This window comes from Protomyctophum bolini, assembly GCF_963924005.1.
Source record: "Protomyctophum bolini genome assembly, chromosome: 14".
NCBI lineage: Eukaryota > Metazoa > Chordata > Actinopteri > Myctophiformes > Myctophidae > Protomyctophum > Protomyctophum bolini.
This window is the reverse complement of record NC_137875.1, coordinates 19,634,881-19,658,080: the sequence shown is the minus strand read 5'-3', so window position 1 is coordinate 19,658,080 and position 23,200 is coordinate 19,634,881. Positions and strand designations below refer to the sequence as shown.

At 44.8% G+C, this 23,200-nt stretch overlaps 2 protein-coding genes across 5 annotated transcripts in view; one reads left to right on the top strand and one right to left on the bottom strand.

Moving 5' to 3' along the window:
* Positions 1-814: 814 nt before the first annotated feature.
* Positions 815-2,926, top strand: LOC308328793 (semaphorin-4E-like; the record flags this gene model as incomplete). The annotated part of the gene is made up of 1 exon (XM_080782903.1): positions 815-2,926. One exon carries the CDS (start codon positions 815-817, stop codon positions 2,924-2,926), a length of 2,112 nt encoding a protein of 703 aa, XP_080639029.1.
* Positions 2,927-6,660: 3,734 nt separating this feature from the next.
* Positions 6,661-23,200, bottom strand: part of ate1 (arginyltransferase 1) — a 107,714-nt gene continuing 91,174 nt past the window's right edge. For 3 of the 4 annotated variants that reach the window (XM_080782375.1, XM_080782374.1, XM_080782377.1), the window contains one exon: positions 13,626-16,384. In XM_080782375.1, the coding sequence (XP_080638501.1) occupies positions 16,206-16,384 (179 nt within the window). In that variant the 3' untranslated portion in view covers positions 13,626-16,205. Of the gene's footprint in view, positions 6,740-13,625; positions 16,385-23,200 lie in introns of those variants that run through there. The other variant, XM_080782376.1, reaches the window with a different exon arrangement.

Here is a 23,200-nt window from a genome sequence, read left to right as displayed (position 1 = left end):
TATGACTTCATCGTGTGTCACACAAAAGTAACACAAGTAACAAGCTCACAATGCCTCAATGTGTCGTCATGGCATCAGGCGCAAACAAACAGTCAGCTCCATATGGGCACAAAAGGAGGCATACCCATATATGGGCATATGCCAGCAGGGATCTCCATATGGGCATAAAAGTGACATGGACTGACAGAAACAGCTATCTCCATATATGGGCATATATCAGCAGTGCGACATGGGTGTGAGGGGCGCCCCAACTCTAGATGTGGTACTCAAATGGGCATATAGTAATGAGAGAATACATCAGGGAACTCTTTATACGAGCATACAAGGGGAACAGGCAGAAAGACAGACAAATACTGGACTATAGACAATAGAGATCTCCATATATGGGCATAACAGGGACACACCGACACGACTACAGTTGTTAAAAAAGGCCTTGCCCTGCGTCCATGTTTGTTTATATCAGGTTGCTATGGTTACCATGACGTCAGACTGGAATCTGATGTCATGGATGTCCATATTTGGGGGCGAGACTGACATCGAACTCTATATTTGGGCATGAGAGACCGTGACATCACTGTGACATCACTGTGACGTCAGTGTCAAATAAAAGCAGCAGCCCAAGAGTGCCATTTACACTATCAATACATACAGGAGACTCCATGAGAGCAGACAATTGCAAGACAAACTTTATATACCATGACCTATAACGTTCCTGACAGGAGCATCAGTGCTTAATTTTTTCCCACACCTGCATTATATATAGACCATGTCTCCTCTGTATGTTTTCTTCATTCTCTGGGGATGTCTTCTCCCCATGTCCTATGGCACGTCCAACACTCACTTCGGCATTCCACGAAAGACTGTCACCTACCAGAACGAGCTGAAGACGTTCAGAGAGGAGGGGATCTGGAACTACACCACCATGCTCATGAGAGAGGATTTGGGTCTGCTGCTTCTTGGTTCCAGAGATGCAATCTATGCCCTGAATATCGACAACATCGCCGATAAGAAAGCTGCAGTTCATTGGAGGGTTACCGAAGCAGAACAGAGGGAGTGTTCATCCAAGGGAAAAGACGCTGAGGTGGATTGCCGTAACTACATTCGGACGTTGCACACACTGGAAGATGGCAAGGTGAATGATCCCAGGATGTATGTTTGTGGAACAAATGCTTTTAAACCCACCTGCGACTACATGATGTATTCTGATGGACAGTTGAGTCTGGAGGGAAAGCTTGAGGACGGGAGGGGGAAGTGTCCCTTTAATCCTTTCCATAGACACTCTTCCCTCATGGTTGGAACTGATCTGTATTCTGCAACAGCAGTCAACTTCTTGGCCTATGAGCACAGTTTCACAAGGTTCCGCAGCTCAGCCTCGGCTATTCAAACTGACCGGAGAAGCTCCTGGCTCAGTGACCCCGCCTTCATCCACATGGACTTTGTGCCCGAAAGCGTTGGCAGTGCCGATGGTGACGATGATAAGGTCTACATGTTCTTCACAGAGAAGGCAAAGGAATATGACTTCTCCAGCGAACTCATGGTGTCGCGAGTGGCTCGCGTCTGCAAGGGGGATATAGGAGGTGCACGGACGTTGCAGAAGAAATGGACTTCGTTCCAGAAGGCACGTCTGGACTGCCCCATCCTTGAGCACAGCCTCCTGCCTTCCATTGTCCAGGATGTGTTCCTGCTGAAGCACCCAAACTGGACCGAGAGCATCTTCTATGCTGTCTTTACACCTCAGTCGAGCTCGTCAGACATGTCTGCAGTTTGTGCATACAATGTGTCTACCGTTGGAAACTTGTTCAGTGAGGGGAGGTTTAAATCGCCCGAAACCTTGAATGGTGAGATCAAGTGGGTGACGTACACGGGTAAGTTGCCTGATCCCAGACCGGGAGCTTGCATCAATGATGTTGCTCGAAAAAAGGGGATTGAGACCTCTTTTGAACTACCAGATAAAACCGTGGAGTTCATCAGAGATCGGCCCATCATGGCCGAGACTGTTCAGCCACTCAATGGGGGCCCGATGGTGGTGAAAAAGGGGCCTCTGTTGACTCGGATTGTAGTGGATAGTGTATTGGCACTAGATGGTGAGAGATACCCTGTCATGTTCATCGGCACTGACAACGGCTACATTCAGAAGGCTGTGAACTACGCTGGGGAGATGTTCATTATCGAAGAGATTCAGCTGTATAAGGACCCCAATCCCATCAGGACTCTGCGTCTCTCTTCCAGCAAGGGCCAGCTGTACGCAGGGTCAGAGTTTGGTGCTGTTCAGATGCCAGTCAGTGACTGCAGCCGCTACGAGTCCTGTGTGGACTGTATCCTGGCCAGAGACCCCTACTGTGCCTGGGACCCCTCCTCTGACCAATGCCGCCTAGTCTCCAGCCTCATGGCGTCTTCCTCCGACACTGCCATTCAGAGTCTAAAGGGAGACATTTCGCAATGTCCTCGTCCAGAGCCGGAAGAGCCACCAGTTGAAGATGTCGCCCTGGTTCCAGGGAACAACATTCTGCTGCCTTGCCAGCCGGACTCCAACCTGGCGCAGGTCCACTGGCGTCTGTCGGACCAAATACTTCACTCCGACAGCAACAAATACTACATCCACGACGGATTCCTCCTCGTTCGAGACGTCTCGGAATCAGACACTGGCTTGTACACCTGTGACTCCTCAGAGCAGGTCAACAAGAGAGCATACAACAGAACCATGGCGGTGTATCGATTAACAACAACACCAACAACAACAACGACGACAGAAACGGCAGTGGGTCTTACGGTGGCCGTGGCCCTGCTCTCTCTGCTCTCTCTGTCCCTTGTTATTGTTTTAACGTGGACCCGTTTCAGGGGAACCAATAAAACCCAGCAGGAGCGCAGAGAACCCGAGAGTCAAGACGACAAGAGCAATGTGTATGAAGTTGTGCACATGTCATGACAGGGACATGACCGCACTGTAGTGGTGCAACAGTTATAACCGAACTAATTGATTTAATTTATTTAAAGAATAAACTGTATGTATACAGTATATACACACCAGTATAAATGGTGGGGAAAAAATCCTTCTTATTATTCATTTATTTTATTTTTTTCATTAATTAAGCACAACATTTATATCAGGTTGATATGGTTACAGACTGGAATCTGATGTCATGGATGTCCATATTTGGGGGCGAGACTGACATTGAACTCTATATTTGGGCATGAGAGACTGTGACATCACTCTGATGAACGGAGTCATCAGAGTGCCTGCCTAGGCAACTTTAACCCATTCAGGCCTGACGTTGAAATAAAAAAAAAAACGTTCTGAAAGATATACCTATTCAAAGATTTGTGCCGCATTTTTACGACTTTTCAAAAATAGACCTACAAGTTCTACAAGCTATGAGCTTGTAGATCTGCTATGTTTCAATAGCTAACGTATAACAAAATGGGTTAAAGTGTAATGTCACTTATTTTGCTTTCACACTGAAAAACAAAATGATGAACTGAGAGAAAATTGAACATGTCTTATAAAATTAAACAAATTGCATGTAAATGAGCTTATAATGGCAATATAGTTAGAAAAAAAATCTTGATGAAAAACAAAAACAGGTATGTTTAAAGAACATTGGTAGTAAAAGTATATCCATAAAAAAGAGGGGTGTCATTAAGGGAGTAAGGGAGGTGGTCAAATGGAGTTGTTTTAGTAAAAACTGTAAAAACTGTTAAATGCCCGGATGCAAACTGTAACCCAGATGAAACCATAGAGAACCTGCTAGTGGACTGTCAGATGTCTAGAGATGTATGGGGGAAAATGCCACAGATCGGTTTTTAACATTAACGTTACTTATAATGCAGTATTGTATGGAGTCTTTGATGAAAAACATGTCTGCTATGGAACAAGACTTTTATTGGGCTGTGGTTTGCACTGTGGTCAATAAGATCTGGAACACCAGGAGTGATCAGGAGGGCCATCTCTGGAGAGGTGGTCTTCATACAAATAGTAACTGAACTGAAAAGACAGAGAACCCTGGAATCAAGACAGAAAAACTGATACCAACACTCTGTGTGTGTATTGCAATTCCTTACTACTGTACTGCCAAACTCAATGGAATAGGAGTTCCATGAATAATTAAAATAAAGCATTATTTTAAAAGGAAAGTAGGACATGGGTTTAAAATGTATTTAGAAACTTAATTGTTGTATTAAATATTGTAGGATGGCATTTTGTATTGCCGCTATTTTTTGTATGTTATTTTTTATTCCTCAGGTACCCACACTTTCTCTCCATAATAAGGACACACTCTTACACCAAATGGTAGGGCTGTAACGATTACAAATATAAGTTTATGATTAATTGTCACACATAATTGGGTGCTTGGACATGTATGAACCCACGCATCATTCACTAACATGTCCTACACATACAAGACAGAGAGAGAGAGAGAGAGAGAGAGAGAGAGAGAGAGAGAGAAAAGAAAGAAAGAAATAATTATGGCCACGGCGGGCCATGAGGAATTGACCAGTACATAGAGATAAGTTTTTCCGTCAAGCCAGTCATTAAACAATAGCCGTCACAACACACAATCTTCAACACACCCACAACACAGCAGCCGCACACTTAGTAACAATAACTAACTATCTACTAACTGTAGTGTAGATGAACATCAGTCTTCATTTTTAAATGATGGCTGTCGTCATGTGAAAGCCCAAAACCTCTAGCTTGAACTTAAAAGGCTAATTGAAGTGGCCAAGATCCACATAATAATACTATTCTCTGTTACAACAACTCAGTTTGTTCAGTGGCAAACACAACACAACAAAGACTGCAGCATCCACCCAATCCCAGAGCAGACACAACACAGACTGCAGCATCCACCCAATCCCAGAGCAGACACAACACAGACTGCAGCATCCACCCAATCCCAGAGCAGACACAACACAGACTGCAGCATCCGCCCAATCCCAGAGCAGACACAACACAGACTGCAGCGTCCAATCCCAGAGCAGAAACACAACACAACACAGACTGCAGCATCCAATCCCAGAGACAAACAGTCACTGACTGAACATGTTTCATTAATTGCCACCCAATCATTGCGTCCTAAAATGCAACAGCTTGAAGTGTACACACAGCTTAATTTGCTTACAACACAAGCAGCAGCAGCAAAGATGGGGAAAAGGGTTCGTACCTTGAGCTGTCTTCTACTTCAGTTGTAGAAGAAGGGATGGCGGCCAGCAGGGTCAAAGTTTGGAACCCACCAATGGATAGAGAGAGATAGAGCAGTCCTCTTTTAGTTGGTCCTCAGATGAGCCCTCCAGGGGGGTCTCCAGTCCTCTCCATCCTCCATACATCCAGATGAGCCCTCCAGGGGGGTCTCCAGTCCTCTCCATCCTCCATACATCCAGATGAGCCCTACAGCGGGGTCTCCAGTCCTCCATACATCCCGACTGTGGCGACTGTGGCTCAGGAGGTAGAGCAGGTCCTTGGGCAAAATTGTGCAGGTTGGTACCTTGCATGGCTTCCACCGCAATCAGTGTATGAATGTGTGTGTGTGTGTGTGTGTGTGTGTGTGTGTGTGTGAATGTAATGCATATGTAAAGCGCCTTGGATAAAGGCGCTATATAAATGGCACCGTTTACCATTTAATCCCAGTGTCAATGGCACCGACCAGCCTCATTCTCCTCCTCCTGGAGGCCATCTTCTCTCACCCACCCTCGGTATCACTCCATACAGATGCATGTTGGTAACGTGTTCATCCTGGTTGATGTTTAGCACTGCACGTAGCATTCTGGTGTAGCACAGTGGGGCCAGGGACGATAGAGCAGGCTTCAGGGTCCAGCATTCACAGCTATATAGGAGAGTGGACATCATGAATGGTAAATGGTGCATTTATATAGCGCCTTTATCCAAGGCGCCTTACATAGATTGTGCATTACATTCATCCATTCACACATACATTCATACACAGATGGCGGCGGAAACCATGCAAGGCACCAACCTGCACATCAGGAGCCATTAGGGGTTCATAAATCATAAATAATAATAACTTGAATTTATATAGCACCTTAAAAAAACAAGTACACTTTACATGAATATACTATGAATATAGTAGAGTATAAGACGAACTGTCCGGCACCAAATCCAACACAAAGAACAACACCATTAACGGCGTGCTGTAGAAGAAGAAAAAAGCATCTCAAGCTTTTTCTGGGTTTTGGCTCGTACGTTATAACTTCCCCCGCTGGAGTTGTTGTGGAGCCAGGGTTGTGAGCCATAAATTTAAAAAAAAGGATTTTATAATCTTAATTATACAGACATTATTTAATTTTTTCCCTGCTCTCCAACCGAGGGCCAGCTCCCCCTCAGACTCAGCAGGCTCACCGTAGGGCGGATGCCAGGCAACCTCAACAGCAGCAGCATTCAGCCAAGATTTAGAGCTGGGTGAATATGCAGCCTACGCTGTCCAGGGGAGTGAGAGAGAGACAGGAAGGGTGGAACCGCGACGGCTGCACCTCCACCTGGGTCTGTCGGGAAAAATGGCTATAAAATGGTCTGCTATTTTCTTTATTAGAATCCTGAAAAGTAACTTTTCAGGATTTCAAGTAATTTCCAATGCATCTCCCATGAGACACAGAATGAGTAGAACATTTTATAATTGTGGCATTTTATCATGAACATTGGTGAGGACCGATTATATGAAGGTAGGTTGAAAAGTGGTGAAGTGGTCCTTTAAGTGAGGTCGGTGCTGGAAAGCAGAAGGTGGTACTGTAGAGAGAGAGAGAGAGAGAGAGAGAGAGAGAGAGAGAGAGAGAGAGAGAGAGAGAGAGAGACAGAGGGGGGTTTGAGGAGACAGCACACATATTTGAGAGGCGGGTCATGAGCCCCAATAATACACCCCACCTAGGGCTCGGACACACACACACACACACACACACACACACACACACACACACACACACACACACACACACACACATTAGTATTCTAATGTCATTGGGGGACCATGTACTGCAGCTACCCCTCTAAAAGAGAGAAAGGGAGAGGGAGAGAGAGAGAGAGAGAGAGAGGGAGGGGGGGTACTAAAGGACAGAGGGACAGAGAAAAGAAAGTGAAAGGAGAGCAGGAGGGAGGGAGGGAGGGAAGGGAAGGGTAAACAGATAATGCGGTAAAGGCCTATATAGTAGGAGGAGGTGGGGAGAGGAGAGAAAAGAGCTGGATGAGGGGAGGTGCAAGAAAGAGCCTCCGACACGCAGGGGGAGGGGGTGTGTGTGTGTGTGTGTGTGTGGGGGGGGGGGGATGGGGGTGGCAAGTGAGGACACCATTTACTGCCAAGCCGTCATTGTCTGCATCGCCATGACAACGGAGTGGCACTCCCACCCAAAGCCAGGCGGATCTCTCCATTAAAAGACGCGGCAGCGGCGGTGGTGGCCCTCGGGTTGTTTTTTCCATCGGTCGCCCCTCGTGTTCAAAGCGCTTAGTGGTGGTAGTAGTAGGATCCATTTATCCACATGAACCCAAGCCTCCCTAATATTCTGGATGTGAACATTTTGGCCCCACAAATAAATAGTTGATCTGCAAGTTCCCCATGCGTCGACGACACATTGCGAGCTTGTACATTGTGCTGTTTTCCCGCGAAGACACTTGGTGTACGAGGGGGGAAAAGGAGGGGGGCCTAGTATAGAGACCCGGGGGACCCCGTATATATGGTTTAAGTCGTTAAAGTGACATCAGTGAGTCTACTGAAAATGTCAGGAAAGCAGAGGAACAGAAAATGTGTTTGCTCAATTGAATCTTATTTTTTCCCCCGAACACTTTCCCCCAAGTATCCAGTGGTCTGGGGACCACCAGTGGGCCTTGAGTGGGTCTCCAGGTGGTCCCCAGATAAATGATGGAGAGTTGGTAACCAAATTGAGCCTTATTATATCTTTAACTCTTGAGAGCAAAAAATGAAACCAAATGGACTCGTCAGAGTTACATTTTTGTTAAACACCTGTATTACTTAATTGACAAGAAGTCTACACAATTAGAGAATGTAAAATAATTGTGAATGGTGGTACGTGGCTCAAATGCAGAATAAATAATGGACCTTGACGTGAAAAGCTTTGAAAACCACTGCACTATAGCAGTTAGCCCCGAACCCTTCTGCCCAGGGCTTGAAAAATACTGTACACATGCATATACCCACCTGATGATCGCGATCGCATTCCACTGCGTGCAACAGCCACGTTGGGCCAGCCAGAAACCCGCATGCATGTCAAAACACATTCTCTATGCTTCCGTAATAACTCAGGGCTAATCACTTTAGCAATTGTCTCCTGGCGGAACAAAGTACACCTCCCCCCTCGTCCTGTACGCCATGCCAAGGGAGCGGTCCGGTGACGGTGTGCTGAATCTGTATGACAGGGCCCCAGTACGACGGCGCACCCCCCCTGTCCCTCTGATAATCCCCAGGAGAAAGGGCCCACATTTGGGGCGCGATACGCTTAATCCGGGGGGGCCTTTGCTCACAAAGGAGCCCCACACTTCCTCTGGCCTGGGAGCTTCCGCTGGTCCTGGGGGCCCTGGCATTGGTGCCAGTACACACACACAATGCACCACCCGATACACGTTACAATGGAGCAATATAACACACACACACACACACACACACACACAGTGGAAATGGACAGAGTGAGAGAGAAAGAAAAGAATCAAGAGAGAGAATCAAAAACAAACTTGTAAATTCACACTGTCCTTACAGGGTGCCAATCCAAACAGTCAAACCAAGTCCACGCACGAATGCAGTGAGTGTAAACATGGTGCAGGCACACACTGTCACAAACATTTCTGTGCTCTCTTTCTGTGTGACACACACACACACACACACACACACACACACACACACACACACGGTTCAAGCAATGTTTAGGTTATGTCCCTGGGTTTAAAGAAAGCTTGAATATTTACCATAGAAAGATGTGCTCCATTTAGAACAGAAAGAGGCAGATACCATGTATCGAGAGAGAGTGTCACGGTTCGCTCCTCTGCCCTTGGACTTTGTCTGTGTTTTGGGACTTATTACTTTGTTTGCTGTCTCCTGCCTTGCCTTACCTCCCTGTATTAGTGTAACCCTAGCCACCTGTGTTCTGTTGTCTGTTAGCCTAGCTATCCCAGTGTTGATTGTGTGTTTCAGTTCACCTGTGTGTAGTTAGTCTTGTCTATATATATATGCCACAGTGTTTTCAGCTCCTTGTCAGTTCGTCGTCGTATATGTTGTGGTCAGTTGTTCCATGTATATTGTTCCTTGTGATTTTTCCATGTGGGTTTTTGAGAAATAAACCTCTTGAACATTCACTTCTCTGCCTGGCCTGGTCGTTCTGCATTTGAGTCCTACCTCCGTGACCACACCATGACAGAGAGAGAGAGAGAGAGAGAGAGAGAGAGAGAGAGGACATTCATAAACTGGAAGATTGCTAATAACCACACTAACACTGGCAATTAAAATAAAATAGCCAATCTTCAAGCTTGCATTGCCATCACAACGTGAAGCATTGTGAGCTTGTAGATCATACAATGAATTATATGGGGCTAAAGTTGTACAAAAAAATTACATTACCACGGCTTTCCCAAAGACTTTGCCCTTTATTCACCAGGAAAATAGGCCATACTTAAGGACAGATGAGTCACGTAACTATTTATTTCTTCTTCAGCTCTTCTGGTTTGGAGTTCAGAAAAGAAGGATTCCCTAGTAAGCACAGTCAAACATCAATGTCTCAGCCATTTTGCTCTCACATCATAATTGAGAATGGGAAACACCATGCAACTCCTCATTCCATTTTCCCCTTGGTTCTTTAAAAGGGCAGAAAAAATACATTCTGACATGAATTATAGCTGGATCCCAAAAACCAAAATGTTCAGGCAGAGTCGGGTAAAAGCTGTCCAAAGCAGAGTGAATTGAACTTGCCTTTCCAAAAATACAGCTGTAGTGATTGTGCAACTTCTCTGGCCCTCATTGTCGGTGTCCTCTGAAAAAAAAGGGCACCTTGTGCAGCATGTGGAACCACCGGCTGACTAAGTAGTGTGTGCATGGGATTTATAGGTTTTGGGGCGTAAATAATATATTAGAAGCTTTTAATCCAGAATTGATCAATGCCACCATGGGCCACATATGCTGACTGTACACTGTACAAAACGATAATTAATTAAATGAACAAACAAACTTTCAAAAGGGCACATTGCTGTCCAGAGGGCAGCAATGTGCTGGAGCACCACTAAGTGTCTATCTGTGCACGCCCCTGCTGAACGCTGACCCTTGGCTGAACGTGGTGTCAGCAGTGGTTCATGGTCAGCACAGACCTCTGGTGGTTAATATAATAAGAAGTATGAGCAGTGATTTGTGGGGCAGGGATCGAACGGCGCTGTCCCATACAGTACGAGGGACTTTACAGAAAATAGCCGGCTGGACGGGGCCAATTGTTTTGACAGAAAGAGGTCCACCACGGTACTGGCATTAGTCCCTGCGTGTGGTGTCCACCAAGACTAACTGCTCATGACAGGGCCAGGAATGTGTGTGTGTGTACGCACCAGGCCCAGGGGAAGCGTGCCTAATGTGGGAGAGAAAACAGTGAATCCAACATGGCCTCTAGCCAGCGTCAGTGTTCCTTTCCTGCAGAATTAGCCTGTCAATCTGCCCTTAATTCTCAAGGACACAGGCAGCTCATAAACACAGGTTGGGTTTAAAACTGGAGGCAATGGCAACGTTCTTGCCCGTTTTATTTTTTCTCTTTCTTTCTGAGCACCAGTTGCAGACAGACAGACACACATACAGGACAGACACACAGACAGGACAGACAGACAGACAGACAGACTGGCTGTCTGGCAGAAACAGAAACAGGCTGTGGAAAGTCAGACTACAACAACTAGTCTGATACGGCCCAGTCTATACGGTCAGAGTTTGACTCATGTGTGTGTGTGAGTCCAACAGCAAGCTGGCAGGAGTCCTAGATGAGGCAGGAAGCCCACCCAGCCAACGCAGAGCAGTGGTTCCCAAACTTTTCAGCCACGTGACCCAAAACAGAAATTAGACATTCTCCCCGGGACCCAAACTAGTGAAAATAGCAGATCTACAAGTTCACAACGTGTTGCAAATTTGGTCTTTTCACTACATATTTTCTTCTAATTTATGAAATTTCTTTGATTTTCCGTTTATTTCTTCATGAAGTTACTTTAAAAAATCATTGGATTTTGGTTTAATTCGTGAAAACCTTTTTTGGGAGTGTTTTTTGAAAATCCTTTGAAATAATAATTAAAAACTAAAGTGTCCGCGACCCACAAATGGGTCCTGACGCACTGTGAACTAGAAGAGTTCTGCGCCACTGGTCAGATACGGCCCAGTCTATACGGTCAGAGTTTGAATGTGTGTGTGTGTGTGTGTGTCCAATTGCGAGCTGGCAGGAATAACTCTGCACATCATGCCCTCTATGTATGTATGTGGGACGTTCATGTCGATGATGTTTTCAGACAGGCTGCCAGACCAGGCCCAGGCCCTCCTCGTCTATAGTCCTGGGTGTTGGCCTCGCTGACGTGGGTCTGCCTTGGGCTCAGACCCAGCCTCAGCCCTGGCTGAGAGTTACTGGCTGCTGTTGACACTCCACTGGAGGGCCCAGAGGCCATTTGCATTCATGTTCTGCCAGCTTATATAATATCCGACACCTGTCGCCGGACCCAACTGAAACAAGCCTGATGACCACATCACAAAAAAACTGAATCTGTGTGCGTATTAACTTCTTGTATCCGTGCAAATTGACGTTCCATTTGTGCAAGGTTACAAATGTATTGCTGCCCCCGTGGCGAAGATTTCTCAGAGAGTTTCTTTAACCCATTTAGATGTGAGGACGCACCTGTATAACTTTATAGCTTTTAACCACTTTAACTGTTATTTTAAAGTTTAGGTGTTGAAAATCTTGTAGATCTGCCTTTTTTTTTATGTGGCACATGAAATAGTTTGAGAACCACTGACATAGAAACACTGATTTTAGAAGACATATAATCAGTGTGGTCGCCCTCACGTAATTTCCACACCAAAGACAGACAAACAAACCAAGTGAAGAAACAATATTCCTTTATTTAAGGTTAAACCAATAATAAGTGTCAATATTAAAATAAATGCAAATAAAGCTATAAATATAACATACAAATAGTTTCAAAGTTGGCTTCACAGGATTCTATTGAATAAGATGTTTGTGATTGTGGTTTAGTGGGAGAGCTTGGATGTTTCGGGATGTGATGATCAGCTGCCAAAACCATAAGCCCCCCCATTCTAGTCCATACCGAAAATTCACACGTATGTTTCAAAATAGAAAACAAACAAAGAAAAAAAGAACTGACCAACAAATATGTATTCCACAACCAAAATAAATGTTCTCATTTCATATAAAAGCTGCAATCTGGAAGTAATTTTAACAAATATATATGTATTTAAAATTTTAATCCATCCGAATGGTAGCGTGTTAATCCAATTTATTACATGCCTTGGCTGAATGCTGCATTCTGTAACAGTATTTTGACAGTTTGATCAGCAGTTCCTACCCGTGTGTTTATGAGCTGTAGCTCAGTCTATAGGCTAGAGACGCTAGACAGACCATTGACTATTTTCTCTACCGCCAAGCAATTCAATCCTTTTGATGAAATAGCTTCGATATATTTTGTGTCAATTTAAGTATGTAGGATAATGAAGAGCGAGGTGGCCATTATTGAGAAATGAACGTTGTGAGCTTGTAGCTCACTACTGCTTAAACATTTATTTTCCAATTCATGGAATTTCTTAGATTTTGCCTTTGATTTTTTTCATGAACAAATGTAGCTTTTGGGGGGAATATTTTTGGAAAATGTTTTGAAATAATTGAAAACTAAATGTAGGAAACCAAAACATTTAGGGAGATTTTTTTTTTGTCCGCGACACACAAATGGGTGTTTGGGGGAAGTGTTTTTGGAGACTGTAACTAGTACATCTGCAGTGGTTGGGGATGGCCTCCCTTCTTCCACCGATAAAGTAGGACAGTGGTTCCCAAACTTTTCACCCCCAAACACAAAACAGTTTGCCCGGGACCCAAAGTAGTGAAAATAGCCGATCTACAAGCTCACAGCGTGGCGCGAAGATCGGCTATTTTCACTACTGCTTGAATATTTGTTCCAATTCATGTAATTTGCTATATTTTTCTGTCATTTCTTAATGACATTATTGAAAAAGTTTTGCTTGGGTGGCACAATCCTCGGTAGAACGTGGTGAAACGTACGGATTACAGCTTTAAATATTTCGTTGCTGTACGTGAGATCGGTAGACATTCAATGAGGAACATACAGTCACGGAGTTGAAACCGATCCCACATTTTAGTACACACGGACCAACCCATCAGGACCAACCCATCGTCTGCCAGAGATTCTGTGTATGTTTTCTGCCCTCGATTCCCATAAACAGTGTTGATTTCATCGACTAATACTATGGCGAAAAATGGAAACTAAATGAAAACTAAGCTATGATGACTAAGACTAAATATGTTGACAATTTTGTCAACAAATAAAAACTAGACTAAAACACTTCATTTTTAACTAAGGGACTGCAATGGAAATAAGCCGTTGGCTTTCTTGTATTTATCCGTTTGATGATGTATAACTGTACATGTAAACATTGTCAATAAACATATCAATCAATCAATCAAAAATGTTAGGGACTAGTGGACAAGAGATCCAGTAGAAGACATTTACACTTGGTTGCATGTTGAAAATGGCAGATCTACAAGCTCACGGAGCTATTTTCAGCAAGTGTAAAATCAGCCATTACGACGACATCAAGGCGCGCCAAAATACATTTTACACTAACACATCCAGGTGACTAAAATGTGACTATGACTGAAACTAAAATCAAATTGGATGTCAAAATCAACACTGCCCATGAAGCAAGAACATAACATTCACATATCTAACATGGTTTCCTAATTTGAATCATACAATGTGAAATATATTTGTTTGGGGGTACTGTACGTACGGGGTCACCATACAGGACTGAAAGGAAACGATTGAGTGTGAAATGAAAGCGACACCAACAGGAATGCTTCCCTATATATACAGTACCCAATGTGGTTGGTTACGTTTATTCAAGTCATCAAAAGGCATACCTGGCAGCTAAACAGTGTTACTGAGGCTTGTTGGATTATAAACAGTGAACTTCTCTTTTTTCTTTCAACCTTTTTTTTAATTTCAAGGACCATTAGGCCACGGACCGCCATTTGATACACATCTAATGTAACATTAGTATTTGTTAGATATGATTTGGTCCAATAACGGTCTGCAATTGGTCCAGAAAACCTTTTACTGTTCACGTATAGGCTACTGTAGGTATACTCTCTTCAAAATAGCAATTCTTGTACATTCTCTAGTTGTATTATACTTGTATAACTGTTACGTAATAACGGTGATGATTAACTATCAATCATATAGCCCGGGACCCCCTAGAGCAGTGCTTCCCAAACATTTTAGCCCGCGACCCAAAAGAGAAATTAGATGTTTGCCCCGGGACCCAAACTAGTGAAAATAGCAGATCTACAAGCTTGTAGACTGGCTACTTTTCTTAAACATTTGTTTTCTAATTTATGGAATTTCTTAGATTTCTCTTTTATTTATTCATGATATTACTTTTTTTTTTTAATGCTTTTTTGGGAATGTTTATCTTTTTTATCTGGTTATAAGAGTGGTTCCCAAACAGTGGGTCAGGACCCATTTGTGGGTCACGGACACATTTTTATGGGTCCCTTTATTTTTTGTTTCCTACATTTACCAAAAAAAAAGAAAACATTTCCAAAAAAGCAAATATTTTCATGATTTAGAAACTGAATGCAATGACTTTCTTTTACAGTAATTTCATGAAGAAAGAAAAGAAACATCTATGAAATTCCATAAATAAGAAAACAAAGTTTGTAGATCGGCAAACGTCTAATTTTTCTTTTGGGTCTTGGTCTAAACAGTTTGGGAACCGCTGGTTATAAAGGGTACACGAGACTGAGATGCAAGTGATCATGGGAAGGCCAGCGGGCGAAACGGGTTCATTAACATACCGAGTGGATACGGCCGCGTTCCAGCCTGTGTGCAGCGAAGAAGCATGGTGAGATTATACAGAGGGACGTGGCGAAAAAGCACTTTGCAAAAAGAGAGGAAAGACATGGATGTACAGACAGTCAGACAGACAGACAGGCAGGCCAAAAAAAGAAAAACGGACTGCAGTAACATATTTTCAACCACTTAAATCCTATGTTTAGGATTCCTCCAGGGCCCTATACTAAAGGCCCCCCTCCTGTTTTCACTCTCCACTTACTACTTACAGTACTATACTTTGCTGAAAAATAGTAGATCTACAAGCTCATAAAGCATCACACAATGCAACGCATTGTGACCTTAGATCTGCTATTTTCTTTTGGGGGGGGGGTGAATATTCGTCCCCAGAATAGAGGATATTGCGCATGCATAAAGTGAGTGGCAAAGTTCAATGCAATAAGATAGGACTTTTCTGTTTGGATGTATGTATGGACTATGGGGCTGTCGAAGGCCAGAAAGGAGTTTTATTTTGCCACTCGGCAGGCGTTCCCGCATAACGTCCGGGTATGATGATGATGTCACAGCGTGCATACCGTCTATAGCAGTGGTTTTCAACCATTTTCATACCAGGGTCCATTATTTATTCGGAATTTGAGCCACGGACCACCACATTTGATGAGACTTAGCCTCTCAGACCCAAAACCTTTTGGACTTGTTGAATAACATTTGGTCCACAATTCCATGCTGCATTGATGTTGGTACCATTAGGAGGGATGACAGGCAAACGTTGATCAAAATAATCATTCTACATTCTCTAATTGTGTAGACATCTTGTAAATTAACACGTTGCACCCAGGACGTCTCCATAATGTGGGGACGTCTTTGGGATTTTTTTGTCTTTTTTATTTTCTTTTTTTCTTGGCGTCTCTATTCTGAAAAAAAAATCCATGGGCACAAAATGCGTTAAGTAATGCACATGTTTAACAATAATAACTAAAAAGATCTATAAAGGGTCCAAACTCTCCCATCATTTAGCTGGGGACCACCAGGAAAACATCCTCAAGGACCACTGGTGGTCCCCGGACCACTGGTTGAAAACCACTGCTGACGCTAGGGTTCAAGTGGTTACGTTAAGGGGGGGGGGGGGGGATTTAGGTGGGGGGTTTTAGGCACGGTAGAGCAGGATCCTCTCGGCACAGACCTGGCCCAGCAGGCCTGCATACTGCTGCACCTCCTCCTCGTCGCCAGAGCCCTTGCGCTTGCGACTGTACGCGGTGTACGGCATGACGGTCCGCCGGTAGAGCACCAGAGCCCTGCCCACATCCGTCAGCACGCGGGCATCGCCTGCAAAGAGACAGACAGAGAGACAGACAGACAGACAGACAGACAGACTCAAAGGTATTATAAATGGTATTTTATTATCAGGGTGCAACGTTTCGATGTTTCAGTTACATCTTCGTATTATAAATGGTGCATTTATATAGCGCCTTTATCCAAGGCGCTTTACAGAGATTCGTGCATTACATTCACACACCGATGGCAGGGGAAACCATGCAAGGCACCATACCTGCACATCGGGAACAATTAGGGGTTCAGTGTCTTGCTCAAGGACACTTCGACACCAACTCTGGGGGAAGCCCGGGTTCAAAGTGGCAACCTTGCGGTTCCCATCCGGTCACCCTGAGCCACTGCCGTCCCAGGCTAGTTGCATCACATACAGCCTTGGTTTCCGAAACACTGGGTCGGGACCCGTTTGTGGGTCGCGGAGACATTTATTCTGGGTCCCTTTATTTTTAACCGTTTTAAATAATTCCTTACATTTTGCGCCATGCGCCGTTTACAGGATCGTCATAAGGCGTTTAATATCGCTGTAACATCACCTCGCTGTGTGTCATTCATTGAATCGCTCTGGTTGCTATGCACGGTTGCTAGGGCCCCTCCCGCACCGTTTGTTTTCACTCAACCACACTGGCTCCTGTTTTAGGCTGCGTCTTTGCAGGCGTTTTTCTCTTTTTCCTCTTGTGTTAAGACTACAGTAAAAGTACAGTACAGTTAGCCATCTGATCATTGCATTTATACTTTGATTGTGTGCCGTCATGCTCATTTGAGCACAGGTAGAGAGCCTAGCCTATGTGTGTATGGGGATGGTTGTTAAGTTATTTCGTCAGCTGGACACCCAAGCCATATTGGCGTGCATTTGATATCTCCCGACACACAGCACTCTCAGCTAACAGCTAACAACAAACTAGCTACTAGAAAGATGCACAGATCAAAGACGTCAAAGATAGTAGAGTAGAGAGGATCGTGTATAGTCTCATAAGCGGTTGCTTGCTTGACAGAGATAGAAGAGAAATGAAAGATAGTGTACACAGTCCGAGTTTAGTTGTTCGCTCGACCTGAAGCACAGGACTACACTCTACAGCTTGACGTTTGCAAACGACACAATGGCACAATCGTCACTATGCTCGTTCTCTATAGGTCCAAGCATGCACGCTCAGCAGCTAACTGTACTCTGGAGAGTACTTATGACTAAATATATTGACAATTCTGTCAGCAAATAAAACCTAGACTAAAATGTGAGGGCAGGGAATGAGTTAAAATAAAGTAATCCAAGCATGTACAGTAGTACTGCATCACTGTTTCTGGCTTTTGACTTGCACAAAGGAAATCCTTGAACAACAAGGCACAGAATGAAGCCCTGATTGCGTGCACAAACCCACAAAAGGACCACAAATCGTGCCATTTCCCTTTTTCAGCCTCTACTTTTCAGTTCTGTGTGAACAGTAATATTTCCACTGAGTCCACACAAAGAAAGAGATTCTTGGAATAAAGCCCCAAGCCTTTTTCCTCCTCCTCTCTCCAGAGATATCTTCATATTTCATCGAAGACTTTTCTATCCACACTATGTGTTCATGTTTTATTTAATAGCTTAATTTCACAGTTCACCAATGCCCCAAGCTTGGCTTGCATGCCATTCTAAAGATATAATGCTGAATCATAATGATCTGAGGCTCCCATTACACAAGTGCAGATTTTCAAATGAGGATGAAAAGCAATATGTTAAAAATCGTCATATGGGGGGGGGGGGGGGGGGGGGACGTACTTCAACAGCTATAAACACGTTATGTAACTTTCACATGATCATCATTTTGCCACTTGAGTATTAGTGTCCTAACAACTTGGCAGTGAAATTGTATTTATATTCCTTATTATGCTTCCTCAATAACTCAGGCTAATCGCATATGTGTCGTCTCTGAGCCCATCCAGGAATGTGACTGTGTTCCACAGTTGAACAACTGCAACACTGCTTCTCTTTGCAAAATGGAGGAGATGGGGAAGGGGGGACTTGTGTGAAGGCATATTAAGGAATGAACACTTCCTAAACACTAGTGGACAGTGGTACAGCTGTCAAACAGTCAATTAACCTCTACAGTAACACAGCCCAGAGCACAGAGAGGAGTCCGGTTGCTGCTGCTCTCTCTCTCTCTTTATATCTCTCACTCAAGACAATCCAAACATCCGTTCATGGCATAAACACTCGTTTACAACTTTCCCTTTGGGCTTCCTCCTTCCTTCCATCCATCCATCTCTCCCCCTTCCACCATTTCGGATAGTCTCCAGACCCGATGCTGGTCCGCGAGGACACCGGATGTCCAGTGACAGCGGCAGCACTCCGGGGTTTGAAGACCTCCGGGGTCAGGGTTCAAGGGTCGGGAGGAAAGAGGAGTGTTGGGGTGTGAGAGGGTCAGCCCCTGAAGCGAGGGGGCCTCGACACCCCTCGTCATGTTTCTCAGCCTCTTCCCGTCCCATCTGAGGATGTCTTAAGACGTCCACACTGGTCAATGGCATGCAGGGCACATGGTTCACCTTCAGATAAGACCATTTCCTGTGACCCCATGTTGCAATGCCCCCCCCCCCCCCCCCCCCCCCCCCAAAAGAGCAGGTCATCGTGGAAAGAAAGAATGAAAAGTACTACTTGTTAGGCACAAAGTCCTACTACAGACCCATACCAGTCAGAAATAAAGAAAAGAAAACTAGAAAAAGAGCCCCTCAGGGCACAGGTCTCCACCAGGAGGATAGGAGTATTTGTGATAGGTAGTGTATACCGATTTGCGTGATGTATGGATAAAATCTAAGTAATGTAAAGAAATGCTGGCCCCCTATAGACGGGCCACCACTAGGGCAGTTTGGCATCGACCGAGTTAACAGTGCCGGAAATTAGCTGTACACAGACGGACGGACGGAGTGCAAAACTTACTCTCCCCATGGTGGAGACAAAAAGGGCCTGGTGTCTCCCTGTGCTCTGACAGTGGAGGATTCGAGAGATAGGAGTGCTGTGATGCCCCCTCTCTCACCTTCGGCTTGAGTGGAAGACACACCGGGAGGGGAGTCTAGGGAGAAGTGCCAGAGGGGAGCTTAGAGAGTCAGGATGAAAAGTGAGCCAGACAGGTATAAAAGTACACCTGTGTGGAGTGTACTGCGGAGACGGACAGGGAGGCTGGAGGTATTGTGTGGGTGCTGTCAGACAGGGGACTTGTAAACATCCCAGGTCTTTTCACAACCCCCTTCTGTTCCCCTACCCAACTTCTTGCATTGTAGCAGGGCCACACCAAGGCCCCAGTGAGGCTCTCCAACATTGAGGCGCTCGGCACCTAGTGGTAACAGGAGGGACTGCAGGCGGACCCGTGGATTCATGACAGGGAAACCCCGTGCAGCTGGGCTTTAACAAGTTTTACTTAATAATGCCCAGGTAGCCTTAGACGATAAAACAAGTTATGATAAATGAGGGTTAATGTCGCTAGCCACCGCTAGCATCCATGTTAGAAACAGCCTAAATCCGGAATTCTCCGTTCACGTGCACGCGGTCATTAGTGACTCTATGGCTCATAATGGGATGAAGTACGACATTTGGAGCTTAATAAAACATTGGAGCTCAATTCGAGCCGTCGCTCAACAAATCAATGGATCGGTTGCTAGTATACGGCTGTGACGCTTAGTAGCACATAGGCGATTAACACTTTGGGTTCAAAGATGATAACAAGACATGTTATCGTCTGCTCATGTCGCACATTTCTCTGGGGCTGGTCACCTACTGCTCCCTATGGTAACCGGTGTTAACATGTTTGTGTGTGTGATGGAGAGACTAGCAGCAACAGCATGTGTGTGTAGTGTGTGCACGCATGCGTGCGTTCGTTGGAGTCAGTCAGCATACAGGGATGTTTAAAGTTGGTCGTGTCTGGTCTGGCGCCTGCTTGAGGCACTTAAGGTTCATGGGGTGACTCGCGTGTCATGCTCTTTTCTCCCCCCCCCCCCTTTTTACAAGAGTTTATCCCGCAGAGAGGGCAATGCCCCTACTTCTCTGTCAGCCAAACAGATTACAAGCGAGGGTGTGAGTGTGTCCGCGTGTGTGTGCGTGTGAGAGGCAGCCCATAATGTGGCTGTGCAGAATGCGTGTGGGCGTGCATACCATGTACATGTAACGTGGTGGGGGTCACAAAGAGAGGCCTCCTGTAAGTGTGAGGCAACAGGCAACGCAATCAATGGGGTCCAGCTTTAGGACAGGCTTGTGTAAACTTTAGATTAACACTGTTCCCACACCTCATTAGGACAACGCTGTATCCTACACACCCCTGACAGCCTAAAATGGACACCTGACAACCCCCCCCCCCCCCCTCTCAACCAGGGTGGGTCCCTTCACAGCCCCGGCCTTAATGCAATGTCAGCCTGTGGAGCGGTTGGGGGATGTACAGTATGGGCTACAGTTGCAGGCTGTGTTCAAATCAAATCTTATTTATATAGAAGATTACATATATTAACACACAACACATTTGCATTTAAATTAACCACATTAACCTTGGAATCCCAATTATTATGGGGCTAAATTTGTCAAAATTTTCATTTTCGAACGTCGACATGGACACATTTTGAGCTTTTTAGGTAGGCCATTTCACTATATACCACATTTCCAATTTTAAACAAAATAAAGCTGTTGGCTGCCGGACTACAAGGTTTAAGTTGTTAAAGCGCAAATAACATGCATTTTAAAACTGCTTTTAATATTTAATAATCATATTGTCTATGTCCCTCAAAGTTATTTCTAATGGTTTGAGCCTCAATCACCACTCTGATATAACCAGGCCTTGGCATTTCTTTCTGGACTTTGAAAGCAGTTTTAGCTGCAGTACCACAATGTTCTGAGGTGGTGGGGGTGCTGATATGCAGATTATTTAATATTTGAGTCATTATAATACTGATGCTAGATAAAACCAGGCTTGTTTCCATTCCATGCCAGCTTGGAAAATCAACAATGGTGGACATTGTAAACAAAGTGGAAATGCAAATTTGCAACTGAAGACTGAAGAAAAGGAGGAATTATACAAAGTAGGGTGACATTGATGACATCACGATGAGGCCAAAATCAGTCGAGCTGTTCCTGAGAGCAATTTCCATTAAAACACCCATATGACATGAAGGCCTGATTGTTCAAAATTGGTTATTTGTGGGGATAGAAAACACACATGGGAGCCCCAAAAACACAAAAGAAATTTAAAAAGTTGAATTTTATGTTATAGGTCCTTTAAGTAAACGTTTGTCTGGCATGGAAGGGTTTTCCACCATCTTCTCTATACTGACTGATATTTTAAGTTGCTTTTGTCCAATGTTTTTTGTTACTATCTGCCAAAAGGGAGGACCATGGCTTGATTTAGGCCATACATGGGCAACTGGCAGCCCAGGGGCCACATACGGCCCTCACCTTCATTTAATGCGGCCTGCAGGTTAATATCGGAATAGTGATTTATTATTGTGGCTTGCAAACATTTAATTACTTCTATTATAGTAGCTTAATAACTAGTATTGAAATGTTATTGTCTTTTTTTTATGTCCAATGAATTTGCATTTAAATTCAAAAAGTTAACAGTTTAACTAAATGCATTTGAAATTAAATACAAATGTTACTTTTCAGGATTCCAATTCAAAAATTGCATTGCAATTAAAAAAAAACGCGTCGCAGTGCGACACGTTTTGAGCTTGTAGATCGCCTATTTTTTTTCTACCACAGTAATATTCCCTTCTGGAGTGAGTGTGGATACTATAGTGGCCTCTCTCCGTCGTCAAAGTTGCCCGCCTCGGATATAGGCCACGGGGACAAGGCCACAGGCTGGCCCCCTGACAGTTGGGTCTGAGACCGCAAACCGTAGCAGGGTGCCAGCAGGCTGCTGCTGCTGATGACCCGTTGACTGACTGACCGCCGTGTGTATTTTTGGAAGACAACAGTCCTCAGCCGCCACCACCACCACCGGTCTGGCAGGGGCCATCTTTAGCCCCAGTTCCTGGCCCAACAACTTGGTTGTTGCCTGGCCTCGGGAAGCCAGCAACGATCATGCAAGCTGGTGTCTGAAATGTACTGGCACCACATTCCGACACACAGAAAGAAACCCCAGGCCTGAAATAATGTCCGGGGCCTGTCCAAGATCAACATGGCCATGCAGGAATGGAGGCACCCACCAAGGGCAGGAGGAAACGCGCAGACACACAGGCGCGTACGTAGAGAGAGAGAGAGAGAGAGAGAGAGAGAGAGAGAGAGAGACACACCATAAAACCACAGACAAAAAATTCCCAAGTGTGTGGGCCATTACGCTGTCTTCAGTAATTTGTGCCTTGTTGTCGGGGCTCAAACCTGTGACTGAAAGTGAGGTCAGACCTATCGCCCGCTAAGCCGTTAATGACCATGGCATGCTGTAATGTCCACGTTCTAATCGTCTCTTAAAATACCATTCACTTCACTAGTTCTACCTGGGCACGCCGCATCGACTGCCCCTTGAGTCAACACAAGGCTGTCTGCACTGGTCGGAAAAACGTGTTCCTTCCACGCGCTATGTCCGGCCGAGGAAACTCCCCGTCAGGTGAAAAGAAGCAGCTTGGACTCCTCATGCTTAGAAGGAAGCATGAGGTCAGTCCGGTGTCCCCCCAGGTTGGCAGAGGAAATGTAGCGCCCAGGATTACATTAGATAATTGACACAAAAAAAGGCTGTCTGCAAAGTGAACCTGAGGTTCCTTAAATAAAACGGAATGTAGTGGAGGTGACCGTATTGATTTAAGATGGGGTGCCGTGATTTGTTTCAACCCTAAGACAGGTATTATTATCATATAAGGAAGGAT